This window comes from Lutjanus erythropterus, chromosome 7 (genome assembly GCF_056507025.1).
Source record: "Lutjanus erythropterus isolate fLutEry1 chromosome 7, fLutEry1.hap2, whole genome shotgun sequence".
Lineage (NCBI taxonomy): Eukaryota > Metazoa > Chordata > Actinopteri > Lutjaniformes > Lutjanidae > Lutjanus > Lutjanus erythropterus.
This window is the reverse complement of record NC_139323.1, coordinates 35,623,232-35,639,308: the sequence shown is the minus strand read 5'-3', so window position 1 is coordinate 35,639,308 and position 16,077 is coordinate 35,623,232. Positions and strand designations below refer to the sequence as shown.

The 16,077-nt window shown below is 38.8% G+C and overlaps 3 protein-coding genes and 3 non-coding genes across 7 annotated transcripts; 4 read left to right on the top strand and 2 right to left on the bottom strand.

Moving 5' to 3' along the window:
• The first annotated feature begins 1,475 nt into the window (after nt 1–1,475).
• Nucleotides 1,476–1,547, top strand: trnap-cgg (transfer RNA proline (anticodon CGG)). Its single transcript has one exon. It is a non-coding gene; the product is annotated as a tRNA-Pro (tRNA).
• Nucleotides 1,548–1,758: 211 nt separating this feature from the next.
• On the top strand, nt 1,759–1,830 carry trnap-cgg (transfer RNA proline (anticodon CGG)). Its single transcript has one exon. It is a non-coding gene; the product is annotated as a tRNA-Pro (tRNA).
• Nucleotides 1,831–2,066: 236 nt separating this feature from the next.
• trnap-cgg (transfer RNA proline (anticodon CGG)) lies at nt 2,067–2,138 on the top strand. The gene has a single exon. It is a non-coding gene; the product is annotated as a tRNA-Pro (tRNA).
• Nucleotides 2,139–2,460: 322 nt separating this feature from the next.
• ncbp2 (nuclear cap binding protein subunit 2) lies at nt 2,461–7,734 on the bottom strand. The gene is made up of 5 exons (XM_084723630.1): nt 7,576–7,734; nt 6,529–6,615; nt 5,881–5,975; nt 5,534–5,672; nt 2,461–3,042 (listed from the first exon to the last, which is right to left on the bottom strand). The coding sequence occupies exons 1-5, from the start codon at nt 7,648–7,650 to the stop codon at nt 2,944–2,946; spliced, it is 495 nt and encodes a 164-aa protein (XP_084579756.1). The 5' UTR covers nt 7,651–7,734; the 3' UTR covers nt 2,461–2,943.
• A 1,154-nt stretch (nt 7,735–8,888) lies between these two features.
• fkbp2 (FKBP prolyl isomerase 2) lies at nt 8,889–11,284 on the bottom strand. Its single transcript, XM_084723627.1, has 2 exons — nt 10,703–11,284; nt 8,889–9,366 (listed from the first exon to the last, which is right to left on the bottom strand). Exon 1 carries the CDS (start codon nt 11,152–11,154, stop codon nt 10,738–10,740), a length of 417 nt encoding a protein of 138 aa, XP_084579753.1. The 5' UTR covers nt 11,155–11,284; the 3' UTR covers nt 8,889–9,366; nt 10,703–10,737.
• A 551-nt stretch (nt 11,285–11,835) lies between these two features.
• On the top strand, nt 11,836–13,684 carry LOC146324313 (protein NCBP2AS2-like). 2 transcript variants are annotated; one of them, XM_084723629.1, is made up of 2 exons: nt 11,836–12,301; nt 12,408–13,684. In XM_084723629.1, exon 2 carries the CDS (start codon nt 12,498–12,500, stop codon nt 12,801–12,803), a length of 306 nt encoding a protein of 101 aa, XP_084579755.1. In that variant the 5' UTR covers nt 11,836–12,301; nt 12,408–12,497; the 3' UTR covers nt 12,804–13,684. The 2 variants fall into 2 exon arrangements, with proteins under 2 accessions (XP_084579755.1, XP_084579754.1); XM_084723628.1 differs by having other exon boundaries at nt 11,850–12,277.
• Nucleotides 13,685–16,077: the final 2,393 nt, after the last annotated feature.

The window sequence follows — 16,077 nt, the reverse complement described above, 5'->3', positions numbered from 1 at the left end:
CAAGTGGAATGAGGATTGTCTAGGAATGGAGTCCTGACCAACTGCTCAGCATAATGATCACCAGTATCATTATAATTCTTTATGAAGAAAGGGTCATTACTTGGCTGCAAGAAAAGGGAGAGGTTGTCCGAACGCTGAACTTTGCAAACTCTCAAAAGTTTTGGGTGCAGTGTTTTGACCAATAAAATAACAGCTCCGCCCACAATTAGGAGATCACAAAGTATAGACCCATAACCGTTTGCTACACAGAAAAAATATATAAAGACAAACGTGCATTTGTTGTTTTTGCGATTAGGATTTTATGTAAATTTCTTCATTAAACCATTTAACACAGTTTCTCTCCAGATCGCCCAGACTTTTTAACTTCTTTCATGCCAGTATAACTGAGGCTGTTCATGTACCGTCTGCTTGAAATTTGTGTTGCTGCCAAGAGTTAGCAGAAAGGATTGAGTGAACACTGATGCTACAGGTGGCAGCCATTTAGCTTAGCTTTGTATTAAGACTGGAGACGGGTGGAAATCAGCTCTGTTCAAAGGTTTTTTTTAAAAAATCTGAGTGTCTATTTTCACCCAGGGGAAAACATTCACCTGGCAGCTACTTGGCTATTTACACCCATCCGACTGGTTTAGCTATAGAGAGTGACAAAGTGTTTGCAGAGAAAAGATTGTGGCAAGATTGTGGGTGCAAAAACTCATAACTCATGGATTAATCAATAAAGGTGAAAATGTATATTATTTCATACCAAAATTATTACAAAAGCCTGCAAATTCATCCTGTTGATCCTTACATCTGTGTCACAGTAAACTCACAAGTCAATCTCAGAATATTTCACTCAGTAGAGACTCAGGACAATCTCCCAGATTCCACAGCTAAAACTGGGATCAAATAATTAGAGCGTTTAAAAAAAAGGGGGTTATGATTCTCGCTGTTGTTTCATTGCATTTGAGCCTCGACACTCTCAAGAAATGCTCACTTATAGGCTAAATATGCAAGCATCTTCACGTTAACTTTGCGGAGTGGCATAAGAGTGCTCTAACACTTGGTAAGTAAGGGAAAGGATTTATCTTAATTAATGGCAAAGCCTGCAAATCTGCATAAATGTCTGTTTGTTCTTAAGGGCTTGTTGGTCTGGAGGTATGACTTTTGGTTTCAGTGCAAGAGGTCCTTTGTTCAATTCCTGACAAGCCCATGGCATATAAGCCTGAACATACAATATTCTCCACTTTAGCTTTGTGGAATGGTGTATGAGTGCTCTTAAATTCCCTAAATGAGGGAAAAATTATCTTAAATCATGGAAAAACTGTTATGCAAGCATACAAACGCATCTTAAACGTTTTATGAAAGAAAATGATCAATTAAAGGGTGCTTATTGTCTTGTTGGTCTAGGGGTATGATTCTATCACAAGACTAGCTTCATAAAGGAAATGATCAATTACAGAGAAACTGATTTGTTTGAGTGATCCCCCTTTATCAAGGGCTTGTTGGTCTAGGGGTATGATTCTCGCTTCGGGTGCGAGAGGTCCCGGGTTCAACTCCCGGACAAGCCCTTTGTTTCATGGCGGATGAGCCCGAACATTCCTGACACAAACCCACTTAGAGGCTAAATATGTAAATATTTCTAAGTTAACTTGGGAGAGTAGCATATGAGTGCTCTAAATCTCACCATGTAAGGGAAAAGGTACATTAATTAAACTATTACACGAGCCTACATAATCACCTTAAACATTCCAAAGAAAGAAAGCAGAACACTCTCTTAAGGGCTTGTTGGTCTAGAGGTATGATTCTCGCTTCGGGTGCGAGAAGTCCCGGGTTCAACTCCCGGACAAGCCCTGTGCTTCACGGCACATAAGCCTGAGCATTGTGAAGACATACTCACTCGCAGGCTGAATGTGCAAATATCTCAGTTTACTTGGTACAGTGGCATGTCAGTGCTCTAAAGCCCACTGAGTAAAGGAGATGGTTATATAAATTGATGTCAAAACTGTTATGCGAGCCTACAAATTCATCTTAAATGTTCTGAAGAAAGAATACGATCAATTTCAGAGAAAGCAGAACTTTCGCTTAAGGGCTTGTTGGTCTAGAGGTATGATTCTCGCTTCGGGTGCGAGAGGTCCCGGGTTCAACTCCCGGACAAGCCCTGTGCTTCACGGCACATGAGCCTGAGCATTCCCACACATGCTCACTCACAGGCTGAATGTGCAAATATCTCAAAATTCATGTGGTACAGTGGCATGTCAGTGCTCTAAAGCCTGCTGAGTAAAGGAGATGGTTATATAAATTCATGGCAAAACTGTTATGCAAGCCTACAAATTCATTATAAACATTCTGAAGAAAGAAAATGATCATTTCAGAGATACAAGTGCATTTTCTTAAGGGCTTATTGGTCTAGGGATATGATACTTGCTTTGAATGCAAGTGGCTCTGGGTTCTGGGATTAGGAAAAACATGACATCACTTGTCAAAAAAAACATCTTTATTTAAAAAAGTATACACAATTCAGACCACAAAGTTTCATTCCCAGTAATCAATAACATAACAGAATGATTCCTTTGTATCAGTTCATCAGACTATCACTTTATTCTGACATGGAGACTCAATAAGATCATTTTGTCTTGACCCAGTCACTACATGCAGTCAGAGCCTTTTCAGCCTGTAGGGAAATGTATTGTATTTCTATGGGGAGGAAAATGAAAACATCACTACCTATCACACAGTCACCTTATGGTTGTGCCTTTCTTGCCTTCTGGACTGATAGCAGGTATGGAAATCTTGCTTGTTTCTGGAGCTCAGTGGTCCATGCAGACCTGCTGTTGAGCGTTTCATGGTAACATTAAGACAAACATCTGTCGTGGCATGTTGTGGCATTGTTGGAGGCTGAATCTGGTCCAGGACTGAGGGTGGAGCTCTGCGTTATCCAGGCAGACTGCTGGGGTGGGGTTCAGTCTAAAAACTATTGCGTGCCTCTGGGGGTCGATGCTGCTGGGCCAGCTTACCGTAGCCGCCTCTGGCTGGGTCGTAGTCCTGCCTGTACTCATCTCTCACCTACAGGACAACCAAGACAAATTTAAGTACACATCTGTCATTATTTTAGTGGAGGGGTCTTATCCTAAAGTTCCATCATAATAAACCTTTGTATTTTCCCTACAATAACACCAATATTTAAGTTTCCTTATTTACAGAAAGCTCATTGTGTAGGACTACAACAGACTTCAACATCATTATATATGTTGTATTTGTTAACAATGCAATATGCACTTTCATTTTTCAAATGCCATGCAATAGTAATGCTGTCTCTTCAAAGGCCATGCTTAATCATGCATAATTTATTTTGGGAGTTATATCACTTCTAAATATCATACTGATGTATTAAAATGTCATGATATACAGTATTGATTTTTTGAAAGCCATTTCAGTATATGCCATTTTTCAAATGCCATAGTATGCTGAATTTTATACTGTTTTCCAAAATGCTATTCTGCAGAAAAGACTCAACGTTTTCTGTGTGAAGGACTGAAAAAACAGGTAGGAGACCCTGGACACCATGATACAACCAGTCAGAAGGATGTCTGAGGTCAGCAGTGGTTTAGAGTCACATCATGTAATAGGCTACACTTTAATCCTATAAACGCTACTTATCTGTTCCTCATTTTGGTGGGAAATCTTGTCATGGACCCCTGCTGGTTTCTGGCCTCTTTTTTCCCCCAGGACACACTCCCAGGATGGAAGTTTTATTCTGTACAATGTGGCCTGTCTGGATTGCTTTTAGTATACGTAAGAGTTTAACTGATAAGGACTTTTAAAAGTGCATACAAACATTTTTGTATTGTAACTGCTGATAAGCAATCTGTTTAAATCAGATTAGATTTTTGCCAAAATAAGCATTCAGCTGTCCATTGAACTGCATCTCTGACAGAGAGAAACAGTGCATTTAGCCCAAGGGATATTAAAACTCTGAACTGATGTCCAGTAAAATAACAAAATTATGTATTTTCTATGCTGCACTTGCGCTGCAAAATCAATTGCCCATTGGGACAAGTAAAGATGAAGTTAATATATTCACAAATATGTTTCTGAATTTGCTACTCTATATGCGGTCCTTTATTGAAACTCAAAACGTGATTACAGCCCAACCAATACTGGATTTCTGAGGCTGTTATCAATCCAATAATGACATATATACATAGTTTTTTCTCCCATAACAGAAACAAACAATACAATACTTAAATACAGGGCCCTTAAATAAATAAAATAAATCTATTTATTTAGTTTTAAAAGAATTGCAACCAAGGCAGCAAAAGTGAGATCTTTTACAGTTGGAAAAAAAATCAACTTGTCGCTGCTCTCTTGTGGACAAACTATGTACTGGTGAGACTTTCTAAGTGCCCTCAAACGTAGTTAGGCATTTCTGTCCTTTAACATCTTGTTATTAATTGGCTGACATACACTGACAGTAATACATCTCCATTAAGCTAATATCTAATGATATATCTGCATGGCCAATTTATTAGTCTGGTTCCACTTGAGAACAAATTGGGAGCTTCCGTCTGATAATCAACACAGTTCCTCTAAGGTAATCAAGCTGAAAATGAAGGGCTGCCAGCTAACTGCAACCATCCCTTGAGAGGCCACCTCAGAGCTGCTATGTGTGAAGTCGGGGCAAATCCATCTACCCCGACATCATTAACAAGCAGTTGTTTGATGCCACACAACAATAGCAGCACCCATAGAATCCTAAAATAATACAACTGCATACGATCATATTGTAAAATTAGCATGTAAACTGATGTCAAAATATCTCGGTAAATTACAGGCAAGCTGTTTTATTCTAATCAAACACACTTTTTATTAAATTCAGTGAATATCTCCTCACAGCACTCTACATCTCCGTTCTGTGTGCACTGAAAAAAAGTGATGCTTCTACACAGCGCTGGCTCTAGTAAACAAAAAGTGGCTCGAACCAAGCTGACTATTTTTAACATTGCTTCCACCATATTAAAAAATGAGGCCGCATATACACTGACTGCATTTTTATATTACATTTTCCAATAGTACTACTGGAAGAAATAAGGAGTAATAAATATTTAAACATTAAAACCTCAGTCAAATATGTTACTACGCCACACAGAGGGGCTGCTTTAATCAGTTACTCTTGTCACTGCTTGTTTTAGTTCAGTATCTGCCAATCTACTGAGAAACTTAGCCTAAAGTTGCTGACCTCTGAGGGACTGACAATAGGCCTATTTTATATCACTTAGTATTGATGTTTGGTTCATATATCTTAGATGTATTACATCTATGTTGTTTTTTTGTGATCTTATAAATATCCATGGTGCTTCTTTTAGCTTTAAATTTTGCACACACATTGTGTGGGTGGAGGTAGGCATTGGAGGCTGCTCAAGAGAAAAAAACTGCATGGAAGGGGAGCCACATTTTAAAAAAAACAGGTTTAAAAAACTAGGGAGCAAGGGCTTTCAATGCATGTTTTTACCTTTAAAAACTTAAGTATTCTCATAACTGAATCCTCAGTCCTTACCTGTCCTCCAGATTTGCCGCGGCCGTACTGCCGTCCCTCCTTGAAACCGGCGTCCCAGTCTGTCCTGATGATCCGGTCATCCAGCCGTGTGCCATTAATGAAACGCATGGCATTTTCTGCACCTGAACGTGAGTAGTATCTGGTACAGCAGGCGTCAAGATCTATCGCAGGCTCACAAACTTGTACACTTCATACTATAGTAGTAAAACTTGAGCTCATAATAATGCACAGCATGTTGGTTTGAAAGCAGGCAGACAGATTATTTACCTGATATCAAGGTGTGTTTACTGGATGCATGTTTAAAACGGAGACCGTTTTAAATTTGGGTCACAGGTTTAAAAGGATACTCTACAAAGCAGAATCCGCAGGCTGTCTTCTTGACTTTATCCAGACCAATGATGATGCGCTTGACATCTCCACTTTTAGAGAACAGCTCATGTACCTGTTCAGCAGTTACAAAATAACAGACAAAAGTTATAATTGTGTAAGAGATTAGAAGGAATATTTGTAAAGTGTTCAAAGACTGTCCTGTAAATATTTTCATTACTAATCACATTTGTAAAGAAAGGTTATAAATAGATATGTATATTATTTTGATATAATTTACTAGAATCGGTCTCTGCTTTAAATTAACATTACAGCTCATAAAGAGATTAAAAAAACTAGCAAACAAAAGAATATGGTACAGTGTTTCCCCTATACTAGTCCTCAGAGCTCACTGCCCTGCATGTTTTAGATGTTTCCCTGCTCAAACACACCTGATTCAAATGAGCAGCTCATTATCAGGCTTCAAGCTATCAGGCAGAGGCTTCATGACGAGCTGATCATCTGAATCAGGTGTGTTGGAACAGGGAAACATCTAAAACATGCAGGGCAGTGAGCCCTGAGGACCAGGATAAGGGAAACACTGTGGTGAGAATTACACCAATTTCCAGAGTAGCTGATGCAGGACATTCACTGAGGATCTACTCAGAAATAACAGAAGTGTATCCTACCTGCTCCTCAGTTGTGTAGAAGGAGAGATTCCCGACATACAGCGTGTGGCTCTGCTTCAGCAGCTTCTCCTGTTCATAGCGGTTACCCTGGAAACACAAATAACATCAAATACATTAGTAGGCACCACTCGCAGGAAGCTTTAAAAGACATCGGTATCACTGCTGCTGAAGCTAAATGAGTCGATTTCATGAAAGTGAAATAGGGAATCTTGTAAGGGCATTGTTTTCATCAAATATGTTTTTCTCTGGCATGTACTGCTATTAATCTATCTAGATTGTTTGGTGCGACTTGCAGAGATTTATAGATATTGGACATAGAGATGTTTGTCTTTTCTACAACATAATTGTACTTGACGGCACTTGGCTTGTGCTGCCATTTACTTTAGAACAACAAGGTCTTTGGATTACCTTGAATAACCAGGTCAAGATTTCTACTTTGAACACCACGAGCTGAGCAAAATTATCTTCATGGATGGAAACTATTACAGTCCAGAGGAAACATGTTATTTTGATGTGGGGGTGAACCTTCCCTTTAAGATCTCTTTCCAGTGGGTCCTTCCTTTGTAGCCTAATTGTGATGCGAGCGCTACCCGTACAAATTTGGTTTTAAAACCTTAATTTTCGAAGTTGTATACTATGAAATTATCTATGAAAAACAGAATGCACAATGAAGGAGGTGAAAAAGTTTAAATCTGTCGTTGTAAATCACTCGAAAAAAAAAATCACTCGACATTAGATCAACTGATTTCACAGGAGCTTCCCAATTCATAATAGTAGAATAGGGAAGCTAATGTGAGCAATACGACACTGGTAATACATAACGATATCGTTTTTCCTTAATCTCTGCGCCAAGTCAAAGAAAGTACCTCTGAGATTTCATAAATCAAAGGTTACTATGAGAAAACCTACCTGGATCTATTCAAAGCTGAGCTGCACGCTCTGTTGTTAGCCAACGGTTGCTGGCCGTTAGCTAACAATTTAAACCGTTACACTGAAATTTGAACGTTGGATTCCTAGAATATTCTTCAAGACTATTTTCCCACTTACCTTAAAATGTTGGTCTCTGTATTGACTAATATCAATGTAAGAATCACTATTCAAAGCGTTTAATTTGGCAGACATTGTGTAGAAATCGCGGACAGGCGGCCTGCAGCTAAACAACGCTTAGCATTGCGGAAGTGCAATGACGTTGTTCCCGTTCACGTGTCCGTCCTTTGAAGAACTCCGGGTGGAAAATATTGACATCAACATCAGCTGTGTCGCGCCCCCTGTTGGTGTGTTCTTGATTTATTGATTTTGTTTGGTGTAAAGAAGTTACTGAAGCAGTATTTGCCGGAACCATAAGAATTATGAGAACTGAAAATTGTGTCTGAATCCAGAAATAAAACGTTACTACAACCGTTATGACAACACTCTCTGTCTCTATACACTTCCACATTTTTATTCAAACCGAGTGCTTAGTATTTGTTGTTTTAAACGCAGGAACTGTACTATGGATACACCAAATATAAGAAAATTACATATATATATTACAACATTTATTCATTATGCATAATAATAACAATGTTAATATTTTTATTTGCCTCATCTTTGCCTCTAAATTTTATAACCAACACACTAAAAACAATCCTTTACACTTGGCGTGTGTCCAAGTGCACAGAGTCACATGACACTGAAGCTGAAGTTCAACTGTGAGATGTGGTGGCACGTTATTGGCTACTGGCACTGGCAGCTGGTAGACTGGTCCTCTTGTTAAACTTGCCTGTTTATCCTGTGGGTCTTGTTTTATATATGTTACTAACACTTTTTGTATATTTCACCAACATCTTTTAGCTATTTTATATATATTAAAAAAAATGTCATTCAGATATTTTAGCTAAATATTTTCAAATATTGCAAAAACAGTTATTGATATTGTCAGCACTTTAACAGTTATCTAATTTTTTTCAGATTTTTTTGGGGGGGGTACTTTACTTCATACACACACGTATAAACATACATATATATTTTTTTCAGATATTTTACTAATTTGTTTTTGCAATTTTACACGTTTTTTGGATATTTTCCTGATTCTTTTGGGAGATATTTTACTTACAATTTTCATATTTTTTTTTTTTTAGATGTGCAGGTTTTTGTTTATATTGTTTTATTTTTTAACTAATCAAAAACTAGCCTTATTATCAGTGCTCCCCTAACACTATGCACAATTTGTAACTGACAAATCATTTCAGTGCCTGAATCAAACTTATGGCAATTTTTCAAAAAAAAGTGCCATAAAATACACACTGAGGCACAGGAAAGTGACAAAAAAAACTTTGTTTTTGTTTTCTTCTCCAACAAAACCACTTCAGATTGTCAAGTTTCCAGTATGGTCATCATTTTATTATCATAACTCAAATATTCAAAGTAAACAAAAACAGTTATCCTAATCTTCCCCCTGCATGACTTCTGACCAATTAAGTAAGTAAGTAACAACCCTGATTCTTTTTGTGTGTGAAGAGAATGTAAAGATACAAATTAACCTGCTTATAAATCACAGAAAATTAAAAACAAGTGAGATGAAACTGCATGGCGTGATGTTATCATCAGCCCACGGGCAAACACTGGTCTTACTGCTCTTAACTGTCAGTTCTACAAATGTTGAGCAAGGACATACTATCAGTTCTTGTATCATCTAATCACATCAGTTCATTAAACCAGAGCATCACAGCCAGTATAAAAGCCAGTGAAAGGAGGACAGTGGCTCTGCTGTCGGGTTGCCAACTCTACTCCCAGATTTGCCATTTAGTCTTCAGAGGTCAGAGGATCTCCATTTAATGCTGCTGCAGCTCCTGGAACCTGAAAGAAAATTACAGAGCACATTTATGTAACACAAAACAGCAAATGTATCTCAGTCTAGAATCTTTTTGGGCAGGCGTGTTCTTAAAAATATCCTAAAATATAACCCAAAGGTTCAAAGAAGCATTTATGCTGATTCTCTCTGCAGAAGTGGATCTCTGTCGGGGTTCATAACTCGGGGTCAGTAGTGCATCAAGTGTTTTTTGGTTTAAAGATGCTGATAGCTGTTATTCAATATTTATTCATTTTACTTCTAAATCTTACTTCTGATAAGGGCTGGGGAATATTTTGAAATTTGATACCGATACCAGTTTCAGCACAAACAAACAAAACAGTCTCTTTTTTCGCTTCCTGTCGCCTGCAGCTGTTCAGCTCACTGTGGCTGCTTCTTCTTGATCCATCACTCACTGACGTGTTCAAATCTCATCCACTGTCAGAACATCTCGTAAAATAACCATCACTTGTTCTAAAGAAACATTTTCTTGCCAACTGACGTCTTCACAATAAAAGCCACCCTGTACCTCGCAAGTGGAATGTGAAAGCAGCAGCAGTGAACAGTAAACATGGAGACCAATATCAAGGCGATAATATAAAATAGCAGATATTTTGTGAAAGCTGCAACCATCATTCATAGTCACAATATCGATAATACTGAGGTATTGCTTTTTTCCATATTGGCCAGCTCTAAAGCCAGCTCAGTGATGGCGGACCCCGCCACTAACAATAATAACATCTATGTAGACATACAGTCACTGCACATAAATACATTTAATGGCTTTTACTGAAAAACACAGACTATATTGTATCAAAAATGGGTGTTGTTTTCAATAAAATGGTGAGTCTTTAATAGAGCTGCAATGATTAATTGATTATTAATCTACTATTATAACAATCGCTAACTATTTGGATTAACAAATAATTGTTCTGAGTTGTTTGTTTTTAACAAATTTTCATTTTGGGCTTTGGGAAACAGTTTCTGAATCAAACTACTAACTGATTAATCCAGAAAATATTCAACAGATAAATTGATAATGAAAATAACTGTTAGTTGCAGCCCTAATCTTTAATGTGGTCCTGCTTTATTAAGTAATCTTGATCTTCAGTTAATATTGAGCTTACATGGTCACGCTCCTAAATTAATTTGTGTTTAATCAAATTATCTTGCAGGAAACCCTAGGCATACGCTTTATTCCAGAAATAATGAAGACAATACACAGAGGATGAGAAGACTGGGGTTAATAGGGTGAGAGCAGCTCAGATTTGCCCTCGGGACCCCCTGCAGTCCAACCAGAGTTTATTCAGACATCAGTTTAGAAACACATCTGTAATAACTCACGTTTTGAAAGTCGCCCTCACGCCACCTCTTCTTCATCAAAGGTCGGATCTCCGCTCGATGCTGAGCAGCTCCACTTCGAAGATGAGCGTCGCCCCTCCGGGGATCTTCGGTGGAGCTCCCCGGTCTCCGTAGCCCAGCTCTGCAGGGATGACCAGCTTCCTCTTCTCGCCCTCGCACATGCCCAGCAGGCCCTGGTCCCAGCCTTTGATCACCTGGCCGGCGCCCAGGGTGAACGTGAAGGGCCTGTCGCGGGGAATGCTGCTGTCAAACTCGGTGCCGTCCTCCAGCTTGCCCGTGTAGTGCATGTTCAGCACGTCTCCTTTGCGGGACTTGATGGGGCAGTTGTCCACTCGCTTCTTGATGCCGATCTGCAGCTTCTTCTTCTCGGCTCCGCTCACAGCCGCCGGGCTCAGAGACAGCACCGTCACCGCGAACAACAGAAACACCCGCATGGCTGCAGTCCGACCGCAGGTTACAGCTCGAAAGGGGGTTAGTTTAGACGAGACTGAGCTCGACGCCTGGAGAGAAAATATAGGGGATGAATCAGGGAAATGAGCCGGGAAATCTGTTGCCGAAAGCGGATGTACGTACCATGCGACCCAGGCTGGTGTTACCAGAAAAATCGTCCGGAAAACCGTCAGTCGCAAAGTTGAAGTCAGCTTCAGATTCGACGGGATATGCCTTTGTGAGTTAAGGGGAAACATAGTTTTCAGATATGTGAAGCTTTTTTTGGTCTTAGAAATGGCTGGTTGACCCCAACCCAAGATTTGCTTGGCCATATAGGGGAGCCCGGGGGCTATTTAAACACTTTCCATCATAACTCACTTGAAACACACTAGTCTGCCAATATAGGAAACATACATATGTGCATACAGTTTATGTATTTTCACAAATAAGGACACAACCATAATATTAACAAAGGACTTACAAAGTGCTTTGTGGCAGGGTCAAACGTACACATAACTTGCAACTGTGGTGAACGTTGACCAGCGAAGTCGCAGCCCTAACCGCAAAGATGTGTGTGTGTCCTTCGTTTGGCAGATAAAATAAAATGAACAAAAACTCATGGAAAAGTAGGGGAATCTTTTCTCCTTTAGCTTCACCAGCAATAAAAACTGTTGTTGATTTCTTTAGCCACAACTAGAGAAAAAAATGTAGGGCTCCATAATATGATATGAACATAACATTTTCATTGAAATTGCAATATGCAATACAGTTATTGGGAGTGATCATTTTTGCGTTACCTATGCAAATTGTGATTATGTGAAATTTGTTGGGGTCTGTACCAAACAGACGTGTTCTTTCATCCGGAGAGACCAAGGCATGTATGCAGCACATTATAATGCTATTTTCGCATACATTTTTCCTTTTTCAAAAAGTTGTGATTTGGATACTGCACTTGGCCATATTGCAATTTCAATAATATTGCAATTAATCGTGCAGCCCTAAAAAGTGTATTTTGATTTTAGGGTGAGCTGTCCCTTTAAGAGTCTCTCGAACGTGAAGCCAACTTCAGCCTGGCTTCAGTCTGTTATGTCATCCACTGTAACCCAGCGGTCACCTGGTTCAGCTGAAGTAAGTCAACTTTTTACTGTGCAGGTACACAAATTTACACCACAGATGAACCGCAAATGATAGTATTTTAGCTACCGTCGATAAGTCTATACTTCCAGCTAACTCACGGTGAATGTTATTGTCGTTACAGAGCTGAAATACACGGAGTTTGACGGGACTGCTAACAGTTAGCTGGCTAAGCTAACGCGTCAGTCGGGGTCTTTGGGAAACACTCGTCAACATGCTCGCTCGTTTGTTATTTAACCTCCTCAACAACGCCCGCGTCGTCGAGAAGCTGGCAGAGTCTCGTCCGATCCGCAGGGCGGCCCAGATCACAGCCTACGCCATCACCAAGGCTCAGATAGCCGGCCGGGACGCCTCGGAGCGGGTCCTCCGGTCCCAGACGCTGCGGCAGGTGCGGCATGAGGCCGGCAAAGTCCCCGGTGACCTGGGAGAGATGGGCGGCCGCCTCCGTAAAGTCAAAGACACGTTCGTGAATGAAGTGAAGGAAGGATGGAAGGACGGCTCCAGGCAGATCAAGAAGTAAAAAGGACATACTGGCTGGGAATCCAACTGACTTGTAACCTCACCTGACTGCCTGTGGAACAAACAGTTAAAAACAGTTCATGGAGCTCAAAGTAGAAAGGATGTTATGGACAATCTGCCGAAGCAATGCATGACAGCTGTGGTGGTTAACTGCAACCATCAGAAAGTTGTGGACACTGATCATCAGTTGGTGGTAGTTAATGTGAAGTGGTCTGCACTGGGACTGCACGATTTGGTTAAAAAAAAAAAAAAGAAAGAAAAAGTCATAGACTGGTTATTTTTACTGAAAATACAGTTTTCATGTTCACTGAAAAAAACGTTATTAAAATTGTGATGATGTGATATTTATTGTACCAAACAAACATGTTTTCTTTCAACTGGAGAACAAGATTTTTAGGCCAGGTCATCAATGCAGCACCACAGGACCTCATTATGATGCTGTTTTCTCAAACACTTTTCCTTTTTCAAAAAAATTGTGATTTGGTTTTGCAGTTTGCATATTTCACTTGGCCATGTTGCAGTTTTATTGCAATTAATTGTGTAGCCCTAGTCTACACTGACCCACATTCTGTGGTCAGATAATGTATGACAAGTTATGATAAATACCAGAGATGCACAATGCTGGTCTTTGCCAATATCTGATATGCTGATATTTTCCAACTCATTTTGGCTGATACCAATATTTGCATTTTTTTCCCTCATCTAATTGCAGAGAACATCAAGTCTTTCTCTTTTAGTGGAATGAACAGGTTATTCTCTCTATTCTTATCATCATGGCCCAATACAATATTTGAGAAAATGCTGTCATTCACAGGGCATAAAAAGAAAACTACTGCTGACGGATGTTTTTTCTGGTGCCTGTCGCTCTTTGTTCACAGATTTTTTTTTTAAATTGGGAAGCATTTTCTACTGCTGCTGATAATGTCCTGATATAATGATGCATCCCAAATAAATACATAAATTATTCACAACTGTGAGAGTGAGGCCGGTGTATCACAAGAAAGTGGCAGTATAATACATAATAAAAGTGCTTTAAAAATGGGTGAAATAAGATGACAACACTGCTATTAAGCGATTGGGAGTTTAAACACAACACAAAATGAACCACTGTCTCAAATCTTTGCATGTACTTTCCTTCTGAGAACAGACAGAAAAATTCAGTCTTCCAGAAAGCGTAAAGAAAAGTAGGAACTATCTTGGTATATTATCTTACAACTGGAATTTTGGACTAGTGTGGAAAGGTTAAGGCCTTTTCTTTAAAGTAAGTTGACCTGTAATTTCAGTGAAAACCTTTCTCAGGAGAACTCAGCCCTGGAACTGCCTTTTTCATCTTCACATTATTCTGAGATACAAAACCACAGACTGGTAGTTCAACTAAAGGTGTCTGGACATGTACTGTGACTGTGATTTCCATTTCCTTCAATCAATGTGCTCTCATACACCTGTGACACCAAATCCTGCCAAAGAGGTTTTATGGATGTGTACATCAAGTTGTCTCGGTAAATCGTTTAATCGGTTAAAATGTAGATACTGTATATAGAGAGATTTGGTATGTCTAGATAGGCCTAATGAATTTGTCATTTTGTTTTGACTGTATAGGTAAATAATAAAGATTATAATTTATAACACAGCACCTTGATTGCAAGTAAGTGTCAGTTTATATATTTTCCCTTTGTTATCTTATATGGAAGCAAAATCAGTCAGATTATAGATGATTGTGTGCCTGTGGATTTTTTTTTTTTTTTTTTTATGGATTTTTTTTCAGCTGATTTTCAGCTTGATGCCAATAAAATAGTCAATCATTTCATATCTTTGTATTTCAGAAAGGTCATGTAATCTCCGGTTAATGCACACCTGTGAGCAAGAAAGGTAAACGACAGCTGTGACTGAACCAAATCTAACTGACAGAACAGTTCTTCAAATGCTCATTTATTTAAGAACATTAAAAAAAAAACTTCAAAAATATTCTTTGGCTTTTATAGAGCGTTTCCCCTAAGAATTCAAATTAAATGCAGATATTATTAAAATTTCTTTAAATCTTTATTTAAACCCTAAGAATTGTTGAGGTTTTCCTCATTTTCAATAATGTTGACTTCTAAAATAAAACAAACAAAAACAGTAAAGCTCAGCTAAAACAGTAATCATGTTTTTAAATTGAAGAATTTGGGGTCTAAAGGAAAAGGCGGACTTTCAGAAGCCATTTGAGTGAGTTTGATTGGGTCCACATTTGCAATCCAGCATAGTTGAGATGTCGGGTGTCACGTTTTGAAACCTTAAAACTGATACAAACATTTGTTTTGCTTCTGCCAAAAAACAGCCAACCTTTTTATGTGGTATAAAATGGTAAGAGGTGCCGTAGCCATCACCAGTAATTGTTATTCAGCAACTGTAATTTCATTATCAGGTAAGTAAATAATGATTAAATAAATAAACTTTATCAGCCTCAGTATTTGTCATGTACCTCTAACTGAGGTGTGCACTTACATCAGAGGCTGACTGTAAGAAAAGTGGTGTCAGATTTGCAGAGTCAGAAGGAGTGAAGTTCACAGCTGTCAGGTTGTATCTCAGAGTCCAGTTGCTTTTATAACAACAGATATGAAACGCTGGAAAGAGTTTAAATAGAGGTAAGAGAACATTTTATTGCTCCCTGGTGACACCTGATCTCTGCGTTGGCACAAGATCCTGTACGAGGACTTTCATTCCTGGTTCCATGTCCCTCAGTATATTCACCCAACCTCTCGCCCTGACGTCAACCGAGTTGCCGTATATTGTACTGTCACTTGAAGCAACAACGTTTAATCAGTCAGGTGTAAATTATCTGGTAACTATTTTATGATTAATGAATCCTTGAAAAGTTATTTTTCAAGCCAACATTTGATTGTTTCAGCTGTAAGTGTGACAATGTGCTGCTTTTTCATGTCTTAGCATCAAATTTAAAATGACATTTGGACTTGTCATCTTTGAGTTTTAGAAAATTCTGATTCTGCATTTTCTCATTTTAGATGGATTACTCAAGAAATTACTGGGGATATTTATAGAAAATGAAAATAATTGTTATGGTTTCAGCCCTACTTTAAAAACTTTGAAACAAAAAGAAAAGGACACATTTCACTGTTGATCATATTTCGTTGTATAAATGGCAAAGCCAAATGTCCATGTGCAGAAAGATGTGAGAGGAGATCTTGTTTCTGCCACAAGAGGCAAAAAATGTAAAACCTTTGTGTCTGAGGAAAAGTAGCCATAATAAGCTTACTAGAAATAAAAATATTTCTAGC